Below are 20131 nucleotides of genomic sequence, written 5' to 3' on the forward strand. Positions count from 1 at the left end.
GGGGTCTGAGCTGGTGTCACAGGGGAGGCCTGAGAGCGGGAGCCTGCTGATGAGGAACGGTGGCGATGGAGCGGGAGGGCATCAGCAAAGACAGAGACGGGAAAGCACAAGTGATGTGCCAGAGCCAGCAGCTCACCTGGAGGCAGATTATACTATACTAAAGGGATAAATGTGTATAACTGAAATCTAGAAAATGGTTAAGTATGTTTTGCCCTTCCTTTCCAATTGCAGATATGTGTTAGGAATTGGGATTCTTGGTGCTATCAACACCAGAAGACAGAATGATTTTATTATTGTACAAACTAATCCTCATTTTAAACGAAGAGCAATGAGTCTGATATATCTTCATTACTGATTGATCATAAGTTGTTTCTTTACCCTTGGTGGAAAACGTCCAGGTATGTATTTGTATAAATCAATTCATTATTAATTTTATATCTTATTGTTTATTTCTTAATTTTTAATAATGTTGATTTTCATTTTATTATCATAGTTACATTCTATTACTGGCAAGAGATCATGGTTTTCCATTCCACGGAGTCAATGCAAGTTTCTCTTCAAAACAAATGTGTTTAAGTTTTATTTTATTTATTTATTTATTTTTATGGTAAAGTTTGTTATATTGTGTTCTCAAAAGGTTGATAATATGTTCTGGTTTCTTTCTTTTAATTTTCTGAATGAGTAGTTTCCAATCAATGTTTCCTCGATTAGAGACAACAATCTGAAGGATCTTAATTCCAGCCAGTAGTCATAAGACAGGTTGGATCAGATCAGTAAAATCACATTTGGCTCCACTGAATTGCAACGACTTCCTAAAACTGAGATCAAAGTGAAGCACATCTGGGCGCAGAAACGATGCACCCGCAAGTCGCCGCTGCCACCGCTCAGGGACTTGAGGACCTAAGGTCCTCTGGAGAAGGAGCAGGGGGGTAGGTGGGGGTGGGACAGGGCAGGGAAAGAAGGAGGAGAAGGAGAAAGAAAAAGAAGCGGAGGGGAAGAAAAGAAAGAGAGGAGGCAGAGGAGGATGCTGTCGCCGCGGCTGCCAAGAGCCCGCGCAGCTGGAGCTCCCAGCCCAGTCTGTGTTTAAGTTTTAAAAGTGACCTCACAAAATCATAAAAAGAAAGAAGTAAAGGGGGGATCGATGGAAAAATTGCAGTAAGTAAATATGGGTGATGATATGTAGGATTTCATCACATTGTTCTTGTTTTGTGTAGGCATACTTGGAATTTTGAATAATAGAAAAGTTAGTTGAGAGTCTCATTTCTGGCAGCATGTCAGACTTTTGCTCACTAAACAATTAGCTATTCCATGAAATAACTATTTTAATGCACTACTTTCATAAGAGTTAAAGGAAAATCCCCAAGCATTTACACATATGTATATACATGCACATAAATAATATCATTGGGTAAAACCAAAACAGGGAACTGGGTAAAACAGTCCTGGGCAAATAGTTTAACAAAAGTTAGAGAAGCTCTGAGGGGAAGCGCCACTGTAAGCTCTGTGTTGGTGAATCTACGCTCTGAACCAGCTGTAGGATAGGGCAGCTGATTCTGAGATTCCTGTATTAAGATGGAGACTCCTAAAAGGATATCAAAGTGATCCCTTATCAGCAGTGACTCTGGAAGATTCTCTTGCTTCTGGAAGATGCAAAAGCAATGCATCTCTGAAGTATCCTCCGTATCTTGGTGTCAAAAATGGCCATGTACTTTTGATAAAAGAGCCAGAACTTCAGTGGCAGTCCAGTTGTTAAGACTCCATGCTTCCAATGCAGGGGGCATAGTTCCATTCCTGGTTGGGGAACTAAAATTCCACATGCCCTGCAGCACAGCCAAAAAAGTATTTTAAAAGAGAGTCAAGTAGAATATTTTAGAAAAGATAACATATTTAGATGCTGAGAATTTACACAGATGAGGATGAAACTAATATGAGCTCACAAAAATTATCAACACACAAACAAACCACCATGAGTGAGAATCAACAGAAACAGCAACATTTAGATCCTGAGGAATTTCAGACATTAGAATTATCAATAAAAACTATTTAAATAACTGCAACTATGTATTAAAGGTTTAAAGCATTCATGGACTTCCCTGGTGGCTCAGACAATAAAGAATCCACCTACAATGCGGGAGACCTGGGTTCGATCCCTGGGTTGGGAAGATCCCCTGGAGAAAGAAATGGCAACCCACTAGTAATTTTGCCTGGATAATCCCCATGGACAGAGAAGCCTGTTGGACTACAGTCCACTGGGTCTCAAAGAGTCAGATATGACTGAACGGCTAAGCACAGGCACCCCGGTGTACCCTGACAGCACAGATTAGCTTCCACTAGCAAGTTATTAAAGCATTTGCCTTCCTGGATTTAAAAAAAAAAGCATTAATAGGCTATCCAGAATGACTTTTTAAAGAGTCAAATGGAAGTTTTAGGAAATAAATACGCAATTGTTGAATTAAAGACTGGGGGAATATGTTAAACAGCAGACTAGGAGCTACTTGTTCAATAGGGTGGTGTATATATATACATAAACATATATGTATATATATATATATATATATATATATATATATATAATAAGCTTTAAAAGCTGATAAGAAAAAATAAAATGAGTTAAAAGCAACAACCAAAATAAAATTAAATGAATGTATAACTTTGAACTAGCAAGAAAAAGTAGCTAGTGAAAGAACAGAAAGAAGATATAAAAGAGTCATGGAGGTAATTAAAATGAAAAAAGATGACTGAAGTGCCTACATACAAAAAAAATGCATTTAATATAAATGAGTTAGAAGCCCTTCTGAAATGGAAGAGTAAGAATCTCTGAAAATCCACTTCATAAAAGCATGAGAACACTGGCAGAAATTGTCAAAATCAACTTCTTTCAGTGTTCTGTAAATTAACCAAAGAAAGGTTTTTTGATAACCAGAGAAGTGTCTATTTAATAAGAACTGCTGAATCTTGGTAAGAACAGTGAGCTTTGTGGTGTTTTAATTTGCTCTAGTCCTATTCCCCTCTCCCAGCTCCAAGGCAGCCTTGAAAAATTTAGCTTTGCAACTATGGTTGTTGTGAAAATTAAGAATTTAGTAACCACTGGAAGGGGAAGAATAGGTTTGGAGCCCTTCAGAAAGTCCCAGTTCCAGAGAACTGTCATTATGTGACTAGTCTGACAGCTCCTTTGGAAAGCTCCATTCTCAGGTCTTGGTTTTATTGGACCTGACTCAGAACTCACTCTACAAAAACAGTGCATTTGCCAAAATAATGAGTGGCCATTCTGTAACATTGCATCATCCTGAGATAACAATGCAAGAGCCAGCAGTTTTCTCCCTGGGATGGGAGTCACTCAGGGGTGTTGGAGACACTTTCAGAGCATGGCTTAGTTGTGTGGTTGCCAGCTTTCCTCTTTGTGGAAAATCAGTGGACTCTGTCAGCAGAAGAAGGGGTTGATTGAGGATGAGATGGTTGGATGGATCACCAACTCTATGGACATGAATTTGAGCAAGTTTCCAGAGTTGGTGATGGTCAGGGAAGCCTGGAGTGCTGCAGTCCATGGGGTCAGAAAGAGTCGGACACGACTGAGCGACTGAACTGAACGGGCCCTGTTGGGATCATGTGCAGCATCTAACAAGGCTCATACTTTTCAGACTGTCCCTCCACCCCAAACCCTGTCCGTCAAAGCAAGGCTTTCTCCTCAGTTTCCCTTCTTCCCTCATTCTTCCTCCATTCTATCTAGGTGAAGGTGGGGGGTTCTGTCTCTCACTGGTTCACTCCCCCCTCAGAGCAGTGTGTACGTCCATTGCTCAGTTGTGTTTGACTCTTTGCAACCCCATGGACTGTAGCCCACCAGTCTCCTCTCTCCGTGGGATTTCCCAGGCAAGAATACTGGAGTGGGTTGCCATTTCCTTCTCCAGGGGATCTTCTCGACCCAGTGATGAAACCCTAGGCTCTTGAGTCTCCTGCACTGGCAGGCAGGTCCTTTACCACTAGCTCCACATAGGGAGGAGCAGAGGTCTAAATAGTATCAGCTGGGCTCACCTTCCTTAGCATATGTATTTGGACCAATGAGCTAAGGAAATATGAACATTTTGAGCTCAGAGTTTTTCAACCTAGACACCACTGACATTTTGATAATCCTTTGTTTTGAGGGGCTACCCTGCACACTGTAGGATGTTTAGAAGCACACTGGCCAGTAATACCCCACAAGTGGGGACAATCAAAAATGTCTTCACGGGACCTCCCTGGTAGTCCAGTGGCTAAGACTCTGCACTGCTACTGCAGGGGGCATGGGCTCCATCCCTGCTCAGGGAACTAAGATCTCACATGTTGTGAGGTGTGGCCAAAAAATAAAAATAAAGCGACAATAAAAATAATAAAATAACTTTTAAAAAAAAGGAAAAAAAAACTTCATAAGTCAGGCAGAGAAAGACAAATGTCGTAGGACATCACTCACACAGAATCTTTAAAAAAATGATATAAATGAAGTTATTCACAAAACAGAAGCAGACTCACAGATTTCGAAAACAAATTTGTGGTCACCAAAGGGGAGTGTGGTGAGGGGGGTAAATTAGGAGCTCAGGATTAACATACACACACTGCTATATGTAAAATAGGTAACCAACAAGGGCCTCCTGTACAGCACAGGGAACTCTACTCAATATTCTGTAATAATATATATATGGGAAAAGAATCTGAAAAAGAATGAGTATATGTATAACTGAATAACTTTGCTGTACCCCTGAAACAAACACAACATTGTAAATCAACCATACCCCAATAAAATTATTTTTTAAATGTCCTCAGACGTAGCCAAATATCCCCTAGGAGCAAAATAGTCCCCAGTTGAGAATTACTGTTTTAGTTAAACCAGTACAGTTACATTTGATGCTTGTTTCATTTTTAGCCAAAACTTACATATCATTATAATTAATATGTCACTGCAACTTTTATTTCTATTTCCAAGAGAAGAAATATATAGTCTATGTATTATCACCTCTTTCCAACACAGCTGTGGGGTTGTTGTTGCCATCTGACTGGTGAGTGGTCTGGTTCCAAAACTCCATCCTGAGGGCTGCTTTCTGGGACCACTCTTGGTACCGACAGGCCTCAGTGTGGGTTCCTTTTCTCATGGGAGTACTTTGTTGGCAGATGTGAGTCCAAGGACCAGGAGTGAAGGACGAGAGTTGTAGAACAGGGTGGGAAGGAGAGCTATTGCATTATCAAACTGGCCACTGCCAAAGGCATTTGGTTGTTTGATTCAAGCCAGTTTGAAAGCCGTGTGAAATACCTGAGGAGAGTCCATCTGTGAGGAAAAAGAGAAACATGTAGTCAGTTACTGACTCCATTGGTCTAAGATTTGTCCTATGAGGCATAGACTGCTCCCCACTTATGCATTTCTGGGCTGCACTATCCCAGTGCTGAACCATTTCCGCAGTCCCATGACCCCATGACACAAGCCTTGATGCTGGAAGTGAGAAGCCTGTGATATGGACTTGAGGTGATGCCCACTTAGGTTATACCTGCTGAAGCTGGAATAAGGTCTGTGGTGGTGAAATTAGCAGCAGGTGCAGCCAAGAGGGTCGGACATGGGGCATAAGAGGTGTTTGAAACACTTGTACATATGAATTTGTGTGCTGTAATGCATTGCTGGTACCTATTCAACCTATTCAAAGTAACCTACACATACATACAAAACCTCAGTTTTCTCTTTAGAAAATGAGGATAGTCTCCTTGAGCTTGCTGGATTGTTCAGAGAATTAAAGAGCTGCATGTATAAAGCCTGATCACAAGGTTAGCCCAGTAAATGTGTGTGTGTGTGTGTATAATTATTTCATTAGTCAGGATCTTCCTGACCCAGGGATCGAATCTGTGTCTCTTATGTCTCCTGCATTGGCAGGCGGGTTCTTTACTACGAGTGACACCTGAGAAGCCCATCAGTCAGATGTAAGTCATTCTAATGGATTGTGAAGGCCCAGGGTAGTGAGGCCAAAGTCACAGCTTCCACCTTGTGTGGGCAGTGATGTTGGCTTATGTTGCTAAGACAGTCAGAACGTGATCACTCTACAATTAACCTTTGGTGAGCAGATATCGTGTCCCTGGTTTTGGGCTGCCCCGAGGACCCAGAGACCAGAATCATTCTTGATCCTTCCGTGCAAATCACTCACAGGCCCGAAAAGATGGGCAAATAAAAGCAACTGCTGCAGTTTAGGCAAATACAGGGCACCATGAAAGCAAAAGAAATCCTGGGAGGCTAAGGAGGGCTTTCCCTAGGAGAAACAAACTGTACCAACATCTGAGGGACGTGTAGGTGTTAACCAGGCAAACACAGGCAGCAGGGGCAAAATGTTTCTCACCAGGTCACTGAGTGCAACTTCATCGCTTTCTGGGCTCCTGTGGTAGTCAAGGCATTGATCAGATGCTGTGCGGGGGACGCAGCGGCAACAGAGGCCAATCCCTACCCACCTCTCACTGCCCAGAAACCATAAGGCAAACAGTTGCAGGAGTGAAGAAACAAATTACACACATGCGGAGGTGTCTCTTGAACAGACATCCTCCTGACCCAGACCATGGGCATTCAATCACTCAAAAAGTAATTGACTTGCATCTCCCTCCCTGGTTAATTACACTTTTAAAATAAGTAAATAAATAATTTTTTTAAGAACGGCCAAGAATGGGAGGATTGATGGTATTTTTTCCTTTTTACAATCGTCTTTCCTTAAGCTGTTCTATATTTCAATAAGAAAAGAGATATAACCAAATACAAAGTAAACCCCACTCTAGAGAATTCTCTGCTCCCCCTACCCCTGACCCCGGGAGCGAGGTGAGTCAAAGCAGACCCTCTCAGCATCCCCATCGCTCCGCCCTGGGCCACCTGCCTCTTTAAGAAACCGGTCTTCGCCGTTAGGTGGGTGGCGGAGGGAGCGAGCTGAGGATGGTGCTGCTTGTTAAGGTCTCGGGAAGTGATGTCTCCGGGAGCTGCTGTCTCTTTAAGGGGGCGGAGCTCTGCCCGGAGGAGGTGGAGAGGTTTTGCCCCCCGGATCTCCGGTTTCCGGCCACTCGGTGGGACCAGAACTTGCGCCTAGAATCTGAGGCCCCAGGCTTACCCAGACAGGTTGGACTCCGAGCGCCCCCGAGGTGAGGCAGCGGGGTCTGCGGGGCCGTCCCGGGACTGAAAAACCCTGGGATCTATTCACCTGGGTCGCTGCGGCCCAGCTCCTCCTCCTAAAACACTGCCCGTGCGTCTTGGGCAGCTCTTTCCCAGACCATCCTGGGTTCAGGGGGCCCCAGGCTGCAGGGTTCCCATCACTCCAATGCCTACTAATTGCTTCGCCGTGCACTAAGCGCCTCACGCTCTCTTGTCTCAGTTAATGGCATCCAACATGGTGTGAGGAGGTACAATTCTAAACCCATTTTACAGATGAGGAAACTAAGGTCCTGAGGAGCCCATAGTCAAAATAGCCAGAAGCAGCAGAATCGGGACTCAAACCCAAGGCTGTCCAACCCCAGAGCCTGTGCCCTTAACCACTGGCTAGGCTGACGGCCTTTGCTCTTCACTGCCCTCATACCCATCTCTATCAAATCCCTGCCTCCCCTTTCTCATCCTTCCATCTCCAGGCTGCACTCGGCCCTTAAACACCCGCGTTGTAAGTAAGATTGGATGGAATCAATGGACCCCTGTTCACCACCACCCCGGACCCCCCACCGTAGTTTCTTTATAACATTTTTGATAGTATCTGATGCTAAATGGTTATCTTTTTATAAACCTATCAAATTCCACTAAAAAAGGACACAAGGGAAAGCAGCACCATTTCTAACCCTAAAATAAGATTTGTTTGCAGATATTTTATTATGGTATCCTATGAAGTGTGTTTATTTTTTTCCTTTTAGACCTCTGCAAATTATCTTCCTAATAATTGGGAGACGACCCACTGACTGAATGGCAACGGTAGATGACTTGCAGTTTGAAGGTACATCATTTGAGTGTCCACCTTTTATGGTTAGCCTTTCTGTAGTAAGAGCAATGGATTTTGGTTGGTATACTGGCACATGTATTAAAGAAGATTATTTCAGACATTTTCATAAAAGAATGCCACAACAGGTTATTCCATTTGTCCGTATTAACGGTTCTTTTTTGCCAAATAGCCCTTTAGATTGGGAACATCATAAATTTAGTGCAGATTACAGAAATTGTTTATAGAGTTCCTGCCTTAGTTAAACAGGCATTTATTGAGCACCTATTTGTGCTTAGAACTCTACTAGATACAGAAGATCAAAAGATAAAGGGGATTTTTTTTTTACACTGCTGAGTAGATGAAAGTGTAAAAAGATTATTGATGAAACGTAATCAGGTCATTCCTTCATTAAATCAATAAGTCTTTCATGAGTGTGACCATTGTTCTCATTATCAGGGTGGAGGAGTGAATAGTCAGTGTCTTCCTTTATGAAGCCCTCAGTCTAGTGAGGGAGACATTCTTTTGTTAAATGATCTTTTAAATACATATCTACAAACTATTAAAGTACTGAAAGGAAAGTTCATGACTCAACCCAGAGCCTGACATGAGCTAGGGGTTGATGAATGCTCATTTTGTCTTGTAATCACTTGTGTGCACGCATTTGTGTGTGCACTCAGTTGAGTCCGACACTGTGTCCCCATGGACTATAGCCCTACAGGCTCCTCTGTCCATGGAATTCTCCAGGCAAGAATACTGGAGTGGTTTGCTATTCCCTTCTCCAGGGGATCTTCCTGACACAGGGATCGAACTTGAATCTACCACATTGCAGGTAGATTCTGAGCTTCTGGGGAAGCCCATAGTATTTCCTAAATAGCAGATACTGTTCTAAGTGCTTTACAAATAAATCCTTTCATTCTTATGTCAGCTTTATGAAGTAGTTATTTTACTCTCCCTATTTTACCAATGGGGAAATTAAGGTACAGAAAAATTAGGTCATTTGCCTAAAGGTTATAGTAAGTGGTAAAGAAGAGTTTGAACCCAGGCATCACAACCTATGCTATCTTACTCCTACCTAAGGAAAGCAAAATCTACTTTACCAGCCAATGCTGTCAACTCCGTCTTCAAAATACATCCAGCACCTGACCAGTGCTTACCACCTCTGCCATTCTCCTGCCATGCTCAAGGTCCTCATCACCTCATGTCTGGATTATAGCCCTTTGCTTCCTTCAGATCTTCCCGCATCTTCCCTTACCTTTCTGCAATATTTGTTTTGCATCCAGAGTAGTCCTTTAAAACCAAGTCAGATCATGCCATTCCCCCAAAACCTTCCAGTGGCTCCATCTCACTGGGAGTGGAAGGCAGAGCCCTTTCTGTGTTTAGCAGGCCTCATGATCCAGGCCTTCTCTGCCTCTGATTTCATTTTGCAGTACTCTAGCCCTTTCTTTCTGCCTCCCCCACATGAGCCTCATCACTGTCCCTCCTAGACAGCAGGTACCCTTAGGGCTTTTGTGCCATCTTCCTGCTTAGGACATTCTTACCGCAGATGGCCATATGACTCGTTCCCTTGCTCTGCTCAAATCTCACGTCATTCCAGAGGCCTTCCTTGGTCATCCTATCTGGGAGTACAGGGCATGAAAGTTCCAGTGTAAAGAACAGCATGTGCATAGTACTTGAGAAGAGTGGGAGTTTGTTTCATTTTTTTCCCCAAGGAATTAACAGAAGGCCAATGTACCAGAGCACAGATAGTGGGGGAGGCTGTCATAAGATCAGATTTGAAGGGAGGGAGCAGCTAAGTCACACAGGACTTAATAAACCATGTTAGACTTTGGTGTTTAGAGGAGAACACAGGATGCTGTGGGGGTCATGGAAAGCTTCTCCGAGGAAGAATGGTGTTAAATGAAAAAGTGGAGGTCAGGGTCCTGCAGATGAGAGACATTGTGTCAGGAAAGGAGCAGAGGCAAAACATAGCAAAAAATGTAGAAGTTGGTAATGTTGGTGGCAGAAATAAGAAACACACCCATCTTGCCCTCAAGGAGCTGAAATGGACAAGAATAACTACTGCAGAGCAGAATGTGTGAACAGTCATCATGGGTGAGGTACACATATCCTACATTCAAATCAAGCTAGGCCGTCTGCTATTCCTCACACACGGGACACATTTTTCATCTCTGGGTCTTGCTCATCCTATACCCCTTGGCATCAGATGCTGTCCCCACTGCTTCTGGCCATCTTTCTCATAGGGCAGCTAGATGAGTTATCTCTCTCCCTTGAACCTCTTTGGACTTGGTACTCTAAAGTGACAGTTTCCGTTCCTCCTTCTGGCATGTCCTTCCCCTGGTAAACTACTGCTTTTTAAATATGAGACTTAAACATATCTTCCTTGGTCTGATTCTCTCAGGCAAAGCTATAACCATTTTTTAAAATGTCAGTGCCCTGCCCAGTCAATAAATGATAGCTGTGAAAATATTTATGATTATCTCATATCATCCTCAAAATCTCTGTGAGATAAGTATTATCTACATATTATAGTTGAAGAAACCCAGACTCAGAGATATGGAGTAATTTGCCCAAGGTCATGGAGTGCTAGTTTATCTCAAACAAAGGACGGTCTCACTCCAGAGCCTCATGCTGCCAAAACACTGGAGACCAAAACTCAAGTAATTGTTATATATCAGCCACCTCATTCATTTCAGTCACTGTATTTCTCTCCACAAAACTATATGCATAGCTGAAAGGCAGTAAGATTGGGCTCAGTTATACAAGAGCCCCATCCTACTGCCATGCTTATAGTGTTAGAGTGGTGCCCTGTTGATACCTTCCTTTTGTTGCTGTTGCTGTTTAGTTGCTAAGGTTTGTCTGACTCTTTTACAACCCCATGGACTGTAGCCTGCCAGTCTTCTCTGTCCAAGGGATTTCTCAGGCAAGAATACTGGGGTGGGTTGTCATTTCCTTCTCCAGGGGGTCTTCCTGACTTTTCCTTAGTCCTATCAAATTCTACAGCTATCCTGAATTTTATCTGAGTGGCTAGATAAAGTTTGTTAGGATGCCCAGAGATAGGAAGTCATGATCATTGCTGGTGGACATGAATGGGCAAGGTTCTTTTGGAGAGCAGTTTAGCAATATGGCTCAAGAGCCTTAAAAATGATTTGTACCCTTTGACCTAGTGATCCTGCTGATAATGTTCATTGTTGTTCAGTCACTCAGTCATGTCTGACTCTTTGCGACCCCATGGACTGCAGCATGCCAGGCTTTCCTGTCCTTCATCATCTCCCGGAGCTTGCTCAAACTCATGTGCATTGAGTTGGTGATGCCATCCAACCATCTCATCCTCTGTTGTCCTCTTCTCCTCCTGCCTTCCATCTTTCCCAGCATCAGAGTCTTTTCTAATGAGTCAACCCTTCGCATCAGGTGGCCAAAGTATTGGATCTTCAGGTTTAGCCTTCTAATGAATATACAGGATTGATTTCCTTTAGGATTGACTGGTTTAATCTCTTTGCAGTCCAAGGAACTCTCAAGAGTCTTCTCCAACACCACAGTTCAAAAGCATCAAATCTGCGGCTTTCAAGCTTCTTTTTGGTCCAACTCTCACATCTATACATGACTACTGGAAAAACCATAGCTTTGATTATAAGGACCTTTGTTGGCAAAGTAATGTCCCTGCATTTTAATATGCTGTCTAGGTTTGTCACAGCTTTTCTTCCAAGGAGCCTGCACCTCACCTTCCTGTGAACTGAGCGTCCTGATGGGAAGGGGCTGCGTGGGGTACCTGGCAATGGTCCTACCCATATAAAACTAACACTATTAACTTTTGGTATATTTCCTTTTCTCTGTATAGTAGATTCATACCAGTGATGATCATTCATTCAACAAATATTTACTATAAGCATACAATTGCCAAGTACTGACGTAGGATGTGATAGCATCCTGGGTGGCTCAGTGGTAAAAAACCTGGCTGCAATGCAGAAGACACAGGAGTCGCCATGAGTTTGATCCCTGGGTCAGGAAGATCCCCTGGAGGAAGTCATGGCAACCCATTCCAGTATTCTTGCCTTGGAGAATCCCGTGGACAGAGGAGCCTGGCAGGCTACAGTCCGTAGCATCACACAGAGGCAGGCACAACTGAAGTGACTAAGCACGCACGCACGCAAGAGTGATTTTTATTCTGTCGTTTCTACTTTCATTTTTGTCTCCATGTTTCCTGTAGTGATCACATAGGACTTATTGGAAAAAAATAACTTCTATTAAATTTTTTTGGGAACTTGAATCAAAGAAGAGAGAGTTAGGTTGGTTACTTGCTATGGGCTAGGCACTCTGCTGAGGACTTTACTTATGGTAATACTCCTAACTTTTCCCAAATTCCATAAATATTATTCTCCCTATGGAAGAGAGGGGGACACTGAAGCTTATCAAGGTTAAGTTACTTACTCAGGCTTGAATACTTAGTAATTTAACCAGGACTACAATTCAGGTCTGACTTCAAATTCTGTTGGCTTTATAATCATTTTTCTGTGTCAGTTTGTTTTCTATGAGATTTTTTTTCAGAGCCTTTTGCCATTTCTCTCAAATAGGGTCTATAGCAAAGCTAAGGTTGTAACAGCTTGACTTGAAATTAATAGTAAGGTCTCTGATACCCTTGTGCTCTAATTGATTTCAGAATTTGGTGATACAACCACTTCTCTAGCAGCAAACCCGGATGCCACCACAATCAGCATTGAGGATCCTGCTGAAACCCCAAAGCATAGGCCAGGACCCCCAAGAGGCTTGGGGAGAGAAGAAGATGATGAGTTACTAGGAAACGATGACTCTGACAAAACTGAGGTTTGGATTTGTGTTTGAATTTTTTTTTCCTTTTAACTTTTAAAAACCTTGTCCATGCATTTATCGCAGTTTCCTGTGTGCCAGGAACTTTTTGGCCAGCCCAGTAGTATTTCTCGTAATATTTTATAAGTGGATCATGCTTGTGATTCACTAGAGGAGTGCTCGATTTATAGCGGTGTGTTCGCAGGCTTATGCAATAGTGGGGCGCCAGGTGTGCCTTGTGGAACTCCATGAAATATCAAAATAAGTACCAAAGTTTATGCCAAATTAAATACCACTATATACTAGATATTACCGCAAGAGCTCAGACTGAGGAGCCTGAGTTTGAGTCCCGGTCTCGCCAGTAGGAATAGCTCTGTGGTCTTGGGTAAGATATTTTAATTTCCCTAAGCCTGGATTTCCTTATCTGAAAGTAATATATTGATTCTTGTCATCATTATAATCACAATAGCTGACATTTATTCAGTGTTTACGGAGAAGGCGATGGCACCCCACTCCAGTACTCTTGCCTGGAGAATCCCAGGGATGGAGGAGCCTGGTGGGCTGCAGTCCATGGGGTCGCGAGGAGTCGGACATGACTGAGCAACTTCACTTTCACTTTTCACTTTCATGCATTGGAGAAGGAAATGGCAACGTACTCTGGTACTCTTGCCTGGAGAATCCCAGGGACGGGGGAGCCTGGTGGGCTGCAGTCCATGGGGTCTCGAGGAGTCGGACACGACTGAAGCGACTTAGCAGCAGCATTCAGTGTTTAATAGCTGCCAAATACCATGTAAAGTTCTTCCCTTGGATCCTCTCATGTAATCCTCAAAACAACCAATATGCAAAGAACTATTCTTATACTCATTGTATACTTGATCTTACCCAAAGGCCAAGAAGCAACCATATACTCATTTTATAAATGAGAAACCCGAGGCACAGAGTTTAAGTGACTTTGCCCCAGGACGTGCAACTGGCAGGTGCAGATGGAACTTTAAACTGAGGCAGTCTGAGCGCTTCTGTGCTAGAGTTGTTGTTTAGCTGCTAAGTCACGTCTAACTCTTTGCGACCCCATGGACTGTAGCCCGCCAGGCTCCTCCGTCTATGGGATTTCCCACGCAAGAGGACCAGAATGGGTTGCCCTTTCCTCCTCCAGGGGATCTTCCCAACCCAGGGATCAAATTTATATTTTCTGCATTGGCAGGTGGATTCCTTACCAACTGAGCTGCTGGGGAAGCCCGAATAATTAATCTAATCCTCCCTATAACCCTAAAAGGCAGATATGTTAGCTATACTTTTTAGATTAGGAAGACTGAGATGAGTCTAGTGATTTGATGAAGCTGCCCCCTAGTGGAGGGACCAAGATTTAAAACCTTTTGATAAGACTTCAAAACTGATGCTTATTTTATGTCAGGCTAAGAATTGAGAGTCCCTTGGACTGCAAGGAGATCCAACCAGTTCACCCTAAAGGAGATCAGTCCTGGGTGTTCATTGCAAGGACTGATGCTGAAGCTGAAGCTCCAGTACTTTGGCCATCTCATGCGAAGAGTTGACTCATTGGAAAAGACTATGATGCTGGGAGGGATTAGGGGCAGGAGGAGAAGGGGACAACAGAGGATGAGATGGCTGGATGGCATCACCGACTCGATGGACATGAGTTTGAGTAAACTCTGGGAGTTGGTGATGGACAGGGAGGCCTGGCATGCTGAGATTCATGGGTCTCAAAGAATCGGACACGACTGAGCGACTGAACTGGACTGAACTGAACTGAAGAATTGGGTGTGGCTATGGTAAAAGTGATGGATGAATGTAGAGGAGTTTGGTCTTTCCTATTTCTTGAGTTTCTCTTAGATCCTCTCTCTTTCTCTGTCTGGATAGCTAGAATAAGGAAATTACTTCTGGGTTCATTATGTTTTACTTTACCTCTGACAGTTACTTGCTGGACAGAAGAAAAGCTCCCCCTTCTGGACATTTGAATACTATCAGACGTTCTTTGATGTAGATACTTACCAGGTCTGTAAACCAGTTTCACCTTTCTTTTGATGTATAATGCAGACTTATTTCTTCTGCTGTTAAACAGTCAAGTAATGTGAAAGGTATTGCATACTGGATATGGTCTGCAAAAGTAAAGGGTTATTGGCACTTGAAAATACTAAATGAAATAATAAAAACATAATAAATAATAAAAGCTCTAATAACTGTTCCAATTTTGCAGTAGTTAAACTTTACTAAACTTTAAGGAAACAAATCATCTGTAGACTTACCACTATGCTGTTTTGCAGGTCTTTGACAGAATAAAGGGGTCTCTTCTGCCAATACCAGGAAAAAACTTTGTAAGGTTGTATATCCGCAGCAATCCAGATCTCTATGGTACGTGTAGCACTGTTTTGGTTCTTTTTCACGTACTGGCTAAACACAGATGGGGGTGTGGGTTGCCTCGAAAGCTGGCAAAGCACACTGTTGATGGGGCACGAGCGTTTTATTTGTCTCTTCTGAGCTTCAGTAGCAGCTCTTGCAAAGAATGTTGGAGAAAATGCAATTACATGTTTGATTAATGCCATGATGACAAGAATAGTGTGTCCTTTGAAAGTCTTCAAATGACATTACAAACTTGAGACAAATTAAGTCACTTCATATAGAGGAGATTATTGATTTTAATTTCAGAGGATTTGGTGGTTGGGGTGAGTGTGGAGGAGGCTCTCTTACATTTATTCATTGATGTGCTGAGTTCCAGCTCTGCCCCTCAGACAGGCTGGCTACCCCTTGGGAGTTTGTAAGGGGATGAGCCTGGGGATTGGTGTCATCCCAATCTCCCTGCTGTCTGAGGAGGGGTCAGAGGTCCATCCAGTGCTTCTGAGGGAAAGGGTTCCAACACTGGTGACCTCTGTATTTGAGGGGAGAAGAGAGTCAGAGACTCTGAGTGCTTCTGTGTGCAGATGCTCTATGCAAGACTTGGTGTACATGGGCACAGCTAATTCTTTCAACGATCTCTGAGGTAGGCGTTATTATCCCCATTTTTGTAATGAAGAACCTGATGCTCAGTGGGGTTCAGTAATTTATATGTTCAACCCTAAACAGTAAGTATTAGAACAATTATACATGTTGATTATAAGAGGAAAAGGAATTCATGAGAATCTGTTGTGTACCAATCAGTACATACACTCTAATCCTTTCAAGAGGGCAGTGTATTAAGTGCTATTATCTCTGTTTTCCATGTGAGAAAACTAAGGTTAGAAGTTGTCAAACTAAGAACTCCCATTAGCAACATTATGGATGAACTGGGAGGGTATTATACTTTAGTTCAAAAAGTCAGACAGAAAAATACATGCTGTATGATTTCACTTATATGTGGAATATAAGAACTGAAACTGGTGAATCTAACAGAAAAGAAATAAATTCACAGATATAGAGAACAAACTAATAGTTACCAGTGGGGAGAGAGAAGGGAGGAGGGGCAAGATAGGGGTAGAGGGTTAAGAGGTACAAACTGCTTACATATAAAATAAATAAGCTATAAAGATGCAGCACAGGGAATATAGCTAATATTTTATAATAACTAAAAATGGAATATAATTTTTAAAAATTATGACTCACTATGTACACTTGAAACTTATGTAATATTATATAATAAATCAACTATTTATTATAAACAGTTAAAGTAGAACTGGCACCTAGTTTGGGCTTCCTAAGTGGTGCCAATGCAGGAGACTTAAGAGATGTGAGTTTGATCCCTGGGTCAGAAAGATCCCCTGGAGGAGGACTTGGTAACCCACTCCAGTATTCTTGCCTGGAGAATTCCATGGACAGAAGAGCCTGGTGGGCTACAGTCCATGAGGTCGCAAGGAGTCAGACACAACTGAATCGACTACATACACTCGCAGCACCTGGTTTAGTGTTAATATAAAGCCCCTACTTATTCTATTAAACTGGTGTTTTTAAGCTCCAGAAACTTTTCATCAAATGTTATGGATGTTAGGTTAAAGTGGAACTGCTCTAATGGAGGCTGAGGAAAGTCTCCTTTCTACTCACCTTTGATCCTAAAACATTCTTCTTTCCACAGCACTGTTAACCTCATGAATTCATGTTGTTGTTTTAGATGCTAAGTCTTGTCTGACTCCTTGCCACTCTACAGACTGTAGCCCAACAGGCTCTTCTCTCCACAGGATTCTCCAGGCAAGAATACTGGAGTGGGTTGTCATTTCCTCCTCCAGGGGATCTCCCGGACCCAGGAATCGAACCTGCGTCTCCTGCATTGTCAGGCAGGTTCTTTACCACCTGAGCCACTGGGAAAGCCCTCATGAGCGCATAGACATGCTTAAAAAAAGATTAAGTACAGGATTTCTCTGGCAGTCCAGTGGTTAAAACCCTGTACTCCCAATGCAGGCGACACAGGTTTGATCCCTGATCAGGGAAGACCCCACATGTCACATAGTGCAACCAAAAAAAAAAAAAAAGTACAACTAGAAAAAAGAAAGTTTTTTAGTAGAGAGGGCTGACCTTGTGGGGTGGGTTGGAGGAAGGTGATCAGGAACAAGATAACAGAAGAGCCAGTCTGCAGGATCTGAGGGAAAGATGAATTAATTTGACTACATTTACACCAAAATTTAAAATTTCTACACCACAAAATAAACCATAAACAAGGTAAAATAAATAAATAAACCACAGACCAAGATAATATTTCAGAGCACATAACCCACAAAAGATAAAAATCAAGAATCCATGTAGAGTGCCTACTGATTATAAGACTAAAACCAATTATAAGTTCTAGCAAAAAATAAGCAATTCACAGAAAAGGAAACCCAAATGGCCAATAAATACATGAAAAAATACTTAGCTATATCTGTAATAGGGCTTCCCAGGTGGCACTAGTGGTAAAGAGCCTGTCTGCCAGTGCAGGAGACCTAAGAGATGTAGATTCAATCCCTGGGTTGTGAAGATCCCCTGCAGGAGGGCATGGCAACTTAAGTATTCTTGCCTGGAGAACCCCATGGACAGAGGAGCCTGGCGGGCAACAGTCCATGTGGTTGCAAATAATCAAACACCACTGACGTGACTTAGCACATGCCTGTAATCAGGGAAATAAAAACTAAAACAGGATATCATTTATGTGCATCAATTTAGCCATCGTACAACTTGGCTTGTCTTCATTCATTCATTCATTCAATTAACTCAACAAATACGAAGCACTTACTATTCTAGGCATTGGAGGTACAGCAGTAATAAAAACAGACAAAAATCCCTGCCCAGGGGCAGTTTATAATCTAAGTTTAACAATAGACAAAACAGGTAAAATACATAGTGTGCTAGTGATAAATGCTAAGGTAAAAATTTAAAACCGAGAAGAAAGATAGTAAATGTTTATGTAGGCGGGTGGATTTGAAATTTTTAAAAATGTTAAAAGGTGAATTCTGAGTAAACACCTGAAGGAATTGGGAGCAATACAAGTAAGTATCTCAGAGAAGAGCATTTGAAAAAGAGTTCTGGGACCTCTCTGATGGTCCAGTGGCTGAGACTTTGTGTTCCCAATGCAGGGGCCCCACTTTGGTCCCTGTTCAGTGAATTAGAGCCCACATCCGTAACTATGACCCAGCACAGCCAAATAAATAAATAATATGGAAAAGAGAGCTCAGCATGTACAAAGGCCTTAAGGCAAGAACTTGCCTCATGTGCTCAAAGAACAGTGAAGACACTAGTATGACTGGGCTGGAGTGAACAAGGGCATCTAGTAGATGAGGTCAGAGGGACTTTTGCTTGAATGAGATGCCATTGAAGGGTCTAAACAGAGAGGAGTGATAACTCTTAAGTCAGCTTTTCATAAACATTGGTATCAAGTGTTGCCAAGGATATGGAGCCATGGGACCTTGTGTAAAATGTGGGTGGGTATATAACTGGTACCACAAATTGGAGCAGTCTGAAGATGCTCCAGCCCTACACTTTAGCAGTTCTCCTCCTAGATAAATAAGAAGACATATAGAAGAGTATTATTCTTCATTGCCTCCACATTGCTTGTAATTAGCAAATATTTTGAAATGACCAAAGTAAATATGGTGTGTTCATATACAGATTTCTGTAGGTTTTAGAAATGGATTTGATCTATAAGCATCAACAAGGACACATCTCAGAACGTTAGTCAATGAAAAGAAGCGTGTTGGAGAAGGATATGAGTAGTATGACAGCATTAGAAAGATTTGAAAAATAAGCATGATGAGTGCATCAGTGTTTGTTTTATCATTCTTTGGGCTTTTCTGTCTGTTAGAAATATTTGATAATATAAAAATGCACAATAGCAAACTAAGTTAATGCTTCCTCCCGCCCCACCCCATAATTGGAGTAGGAATTTGGCAGGCATGAGGAAGAGAGAAGGCAGTGTGAAGTCTCGTGGCAGGCCTGGGAGGAGCAGGTGGTGTGTGTCTCTGGAGGCCACGCTTCCTGTGTGCCTGAGTGCAGCAGAGGCAGTGACCGTGGCTGTCACACATCACTGTGTCCCCAGCACCAGGGCCCAGAGGAACGGAGGTCGTTAGTAAATAACAGCCGACAGGAGAGTCTGCTTCCTAGTTACGAGTACTAGAATATTCTGACCGCTTGTGGTCGCCTGCCTCCGTGGTCTTAGCCCATCACTAACACATGGTTAGTTTTGTTCATTTGTTCAATAAAGCTTTGGGGGATTTTTAAATTATTGTTACACCAGTAACAATAAGGGTTTTTTTTTTTTTTTTTTGGTTGTTGTTACACTGTTTATGTGCTAGGCATGCAGAATACTTCAGTGAACAGGATCTGATCCTTGGCTGTAACAGAACGCCCACAGACCAGTGAGTCAATGACACTACTTGGGAAGCTGATGTTGGTGACTCTTTGGAGCTTCCCAGTCAAATGCTTGTTGTGCATCCTTTCCCACCTTCAGGAACCAACTTGACCTCAAAAAGTGCTCAGCCATTTCTGCCAGTCATCTCCCCCAGCACAGTAATTTTCTTAATTTTGTGATATGTCAAGGTGCCTACAATTATCCAAAAAAAAAAAAAAAAAAAAACCCAAAAAAACCAACCCTACAGAATATTACTGAAATTGAAACATGAAATTCATAAAATTTATTAAAATCTCTAGATTTATGAATTGTATTTGTTCAAATAGTCCTTTTTCTAGATGGGGAGAAACAAGAGTGGTCATGAAATCAAGCAAAATGATGAAAGGGACTTCTAAAGCATGGTGTACTCATCCACTCAGTGGAATATTTTATTCTCATTAAAAAGAATAAGCTGAATTTTATGGGCTTCCCAGGTGGCGCTAGTGGTAAAGAATCTCCCTGCCAGTGCAGAAAACATAAGAGACATGGGTTCAGTCCCTGGGTTGGGAAGATCCCCTGGAGGAGGGCATGACAACCCACTCTAGAATTC

The 20131-nt window shown here is 42.4% G+C and overlaps 1 protein-coding gene and 1 long non-coding RNA gene across 5 annotated transcripts in view; one reads left to right on the forward strand and one right to left on the reverse strand.

The window, feature by feature from the left end:
• Positions 1-479: 479 nt before the first annotated feature.
• Positions 480-6908, reverse strand: LOC122677298. The gene is made up of 3 exons (XR_006335748.1): positions 6345-6908; positions 4985-5293; positions 480-1820 (listed from the first exon to the last, which is right to left on the reverse strand). It is a non-coding gene; the product is annotated as an uncharacterized LOC122677298 (long non-coding RNA).
• Positions 6909-6983: 75 nt separating this feature from the next.
• Positions 6984-20131, forward strand: part of YIPF1 (Yip1 domain family member 1) — a 34735-nt gene continuing 21587 nt past the window's right edge. For 3 of the 4 annotated variants that reach the window (XM_043877258.1, XM_043877260.1, XM_043877259.1), the window contains exons 1-5: positions 6984-7125; positions 7879-7958; positions 12598-12761; positions 14673-14753; positions 15023-15110. In XM_043877258.1, the coding sequence (XP_043733193.1) occupies positions 7928-7958; positions 12598-12761; positions 14673-14753; positions 15023-15110 (364 nt within the window). In that variant the 5' untranslated portion in view covers positions 6984-7125; positions 7879-7927. The remainder of the gene's footprint in view (positions 7126-7878; positions 7959-12597; positions 12762-14672; positions 14754-15022; positions 15111-20131) is intronic. The other variant, XM_043877257.1, reaches the window with a different exon arrangement.

Source organism: Cervus elaphus, chromosome 20 (genome assembly GCF_910594005.1).
Source record: "Cervus elaphus chromosome 20, mCerEla1.1, whole genome shotgun sequence".
NCBI classification, from domain to species: domain Eukaryota; kingdom Metazoa; phylum Chordata; class Mammalia; order Artiodactyla; family Cervidae; genus Cervus; species Cervus elaphus.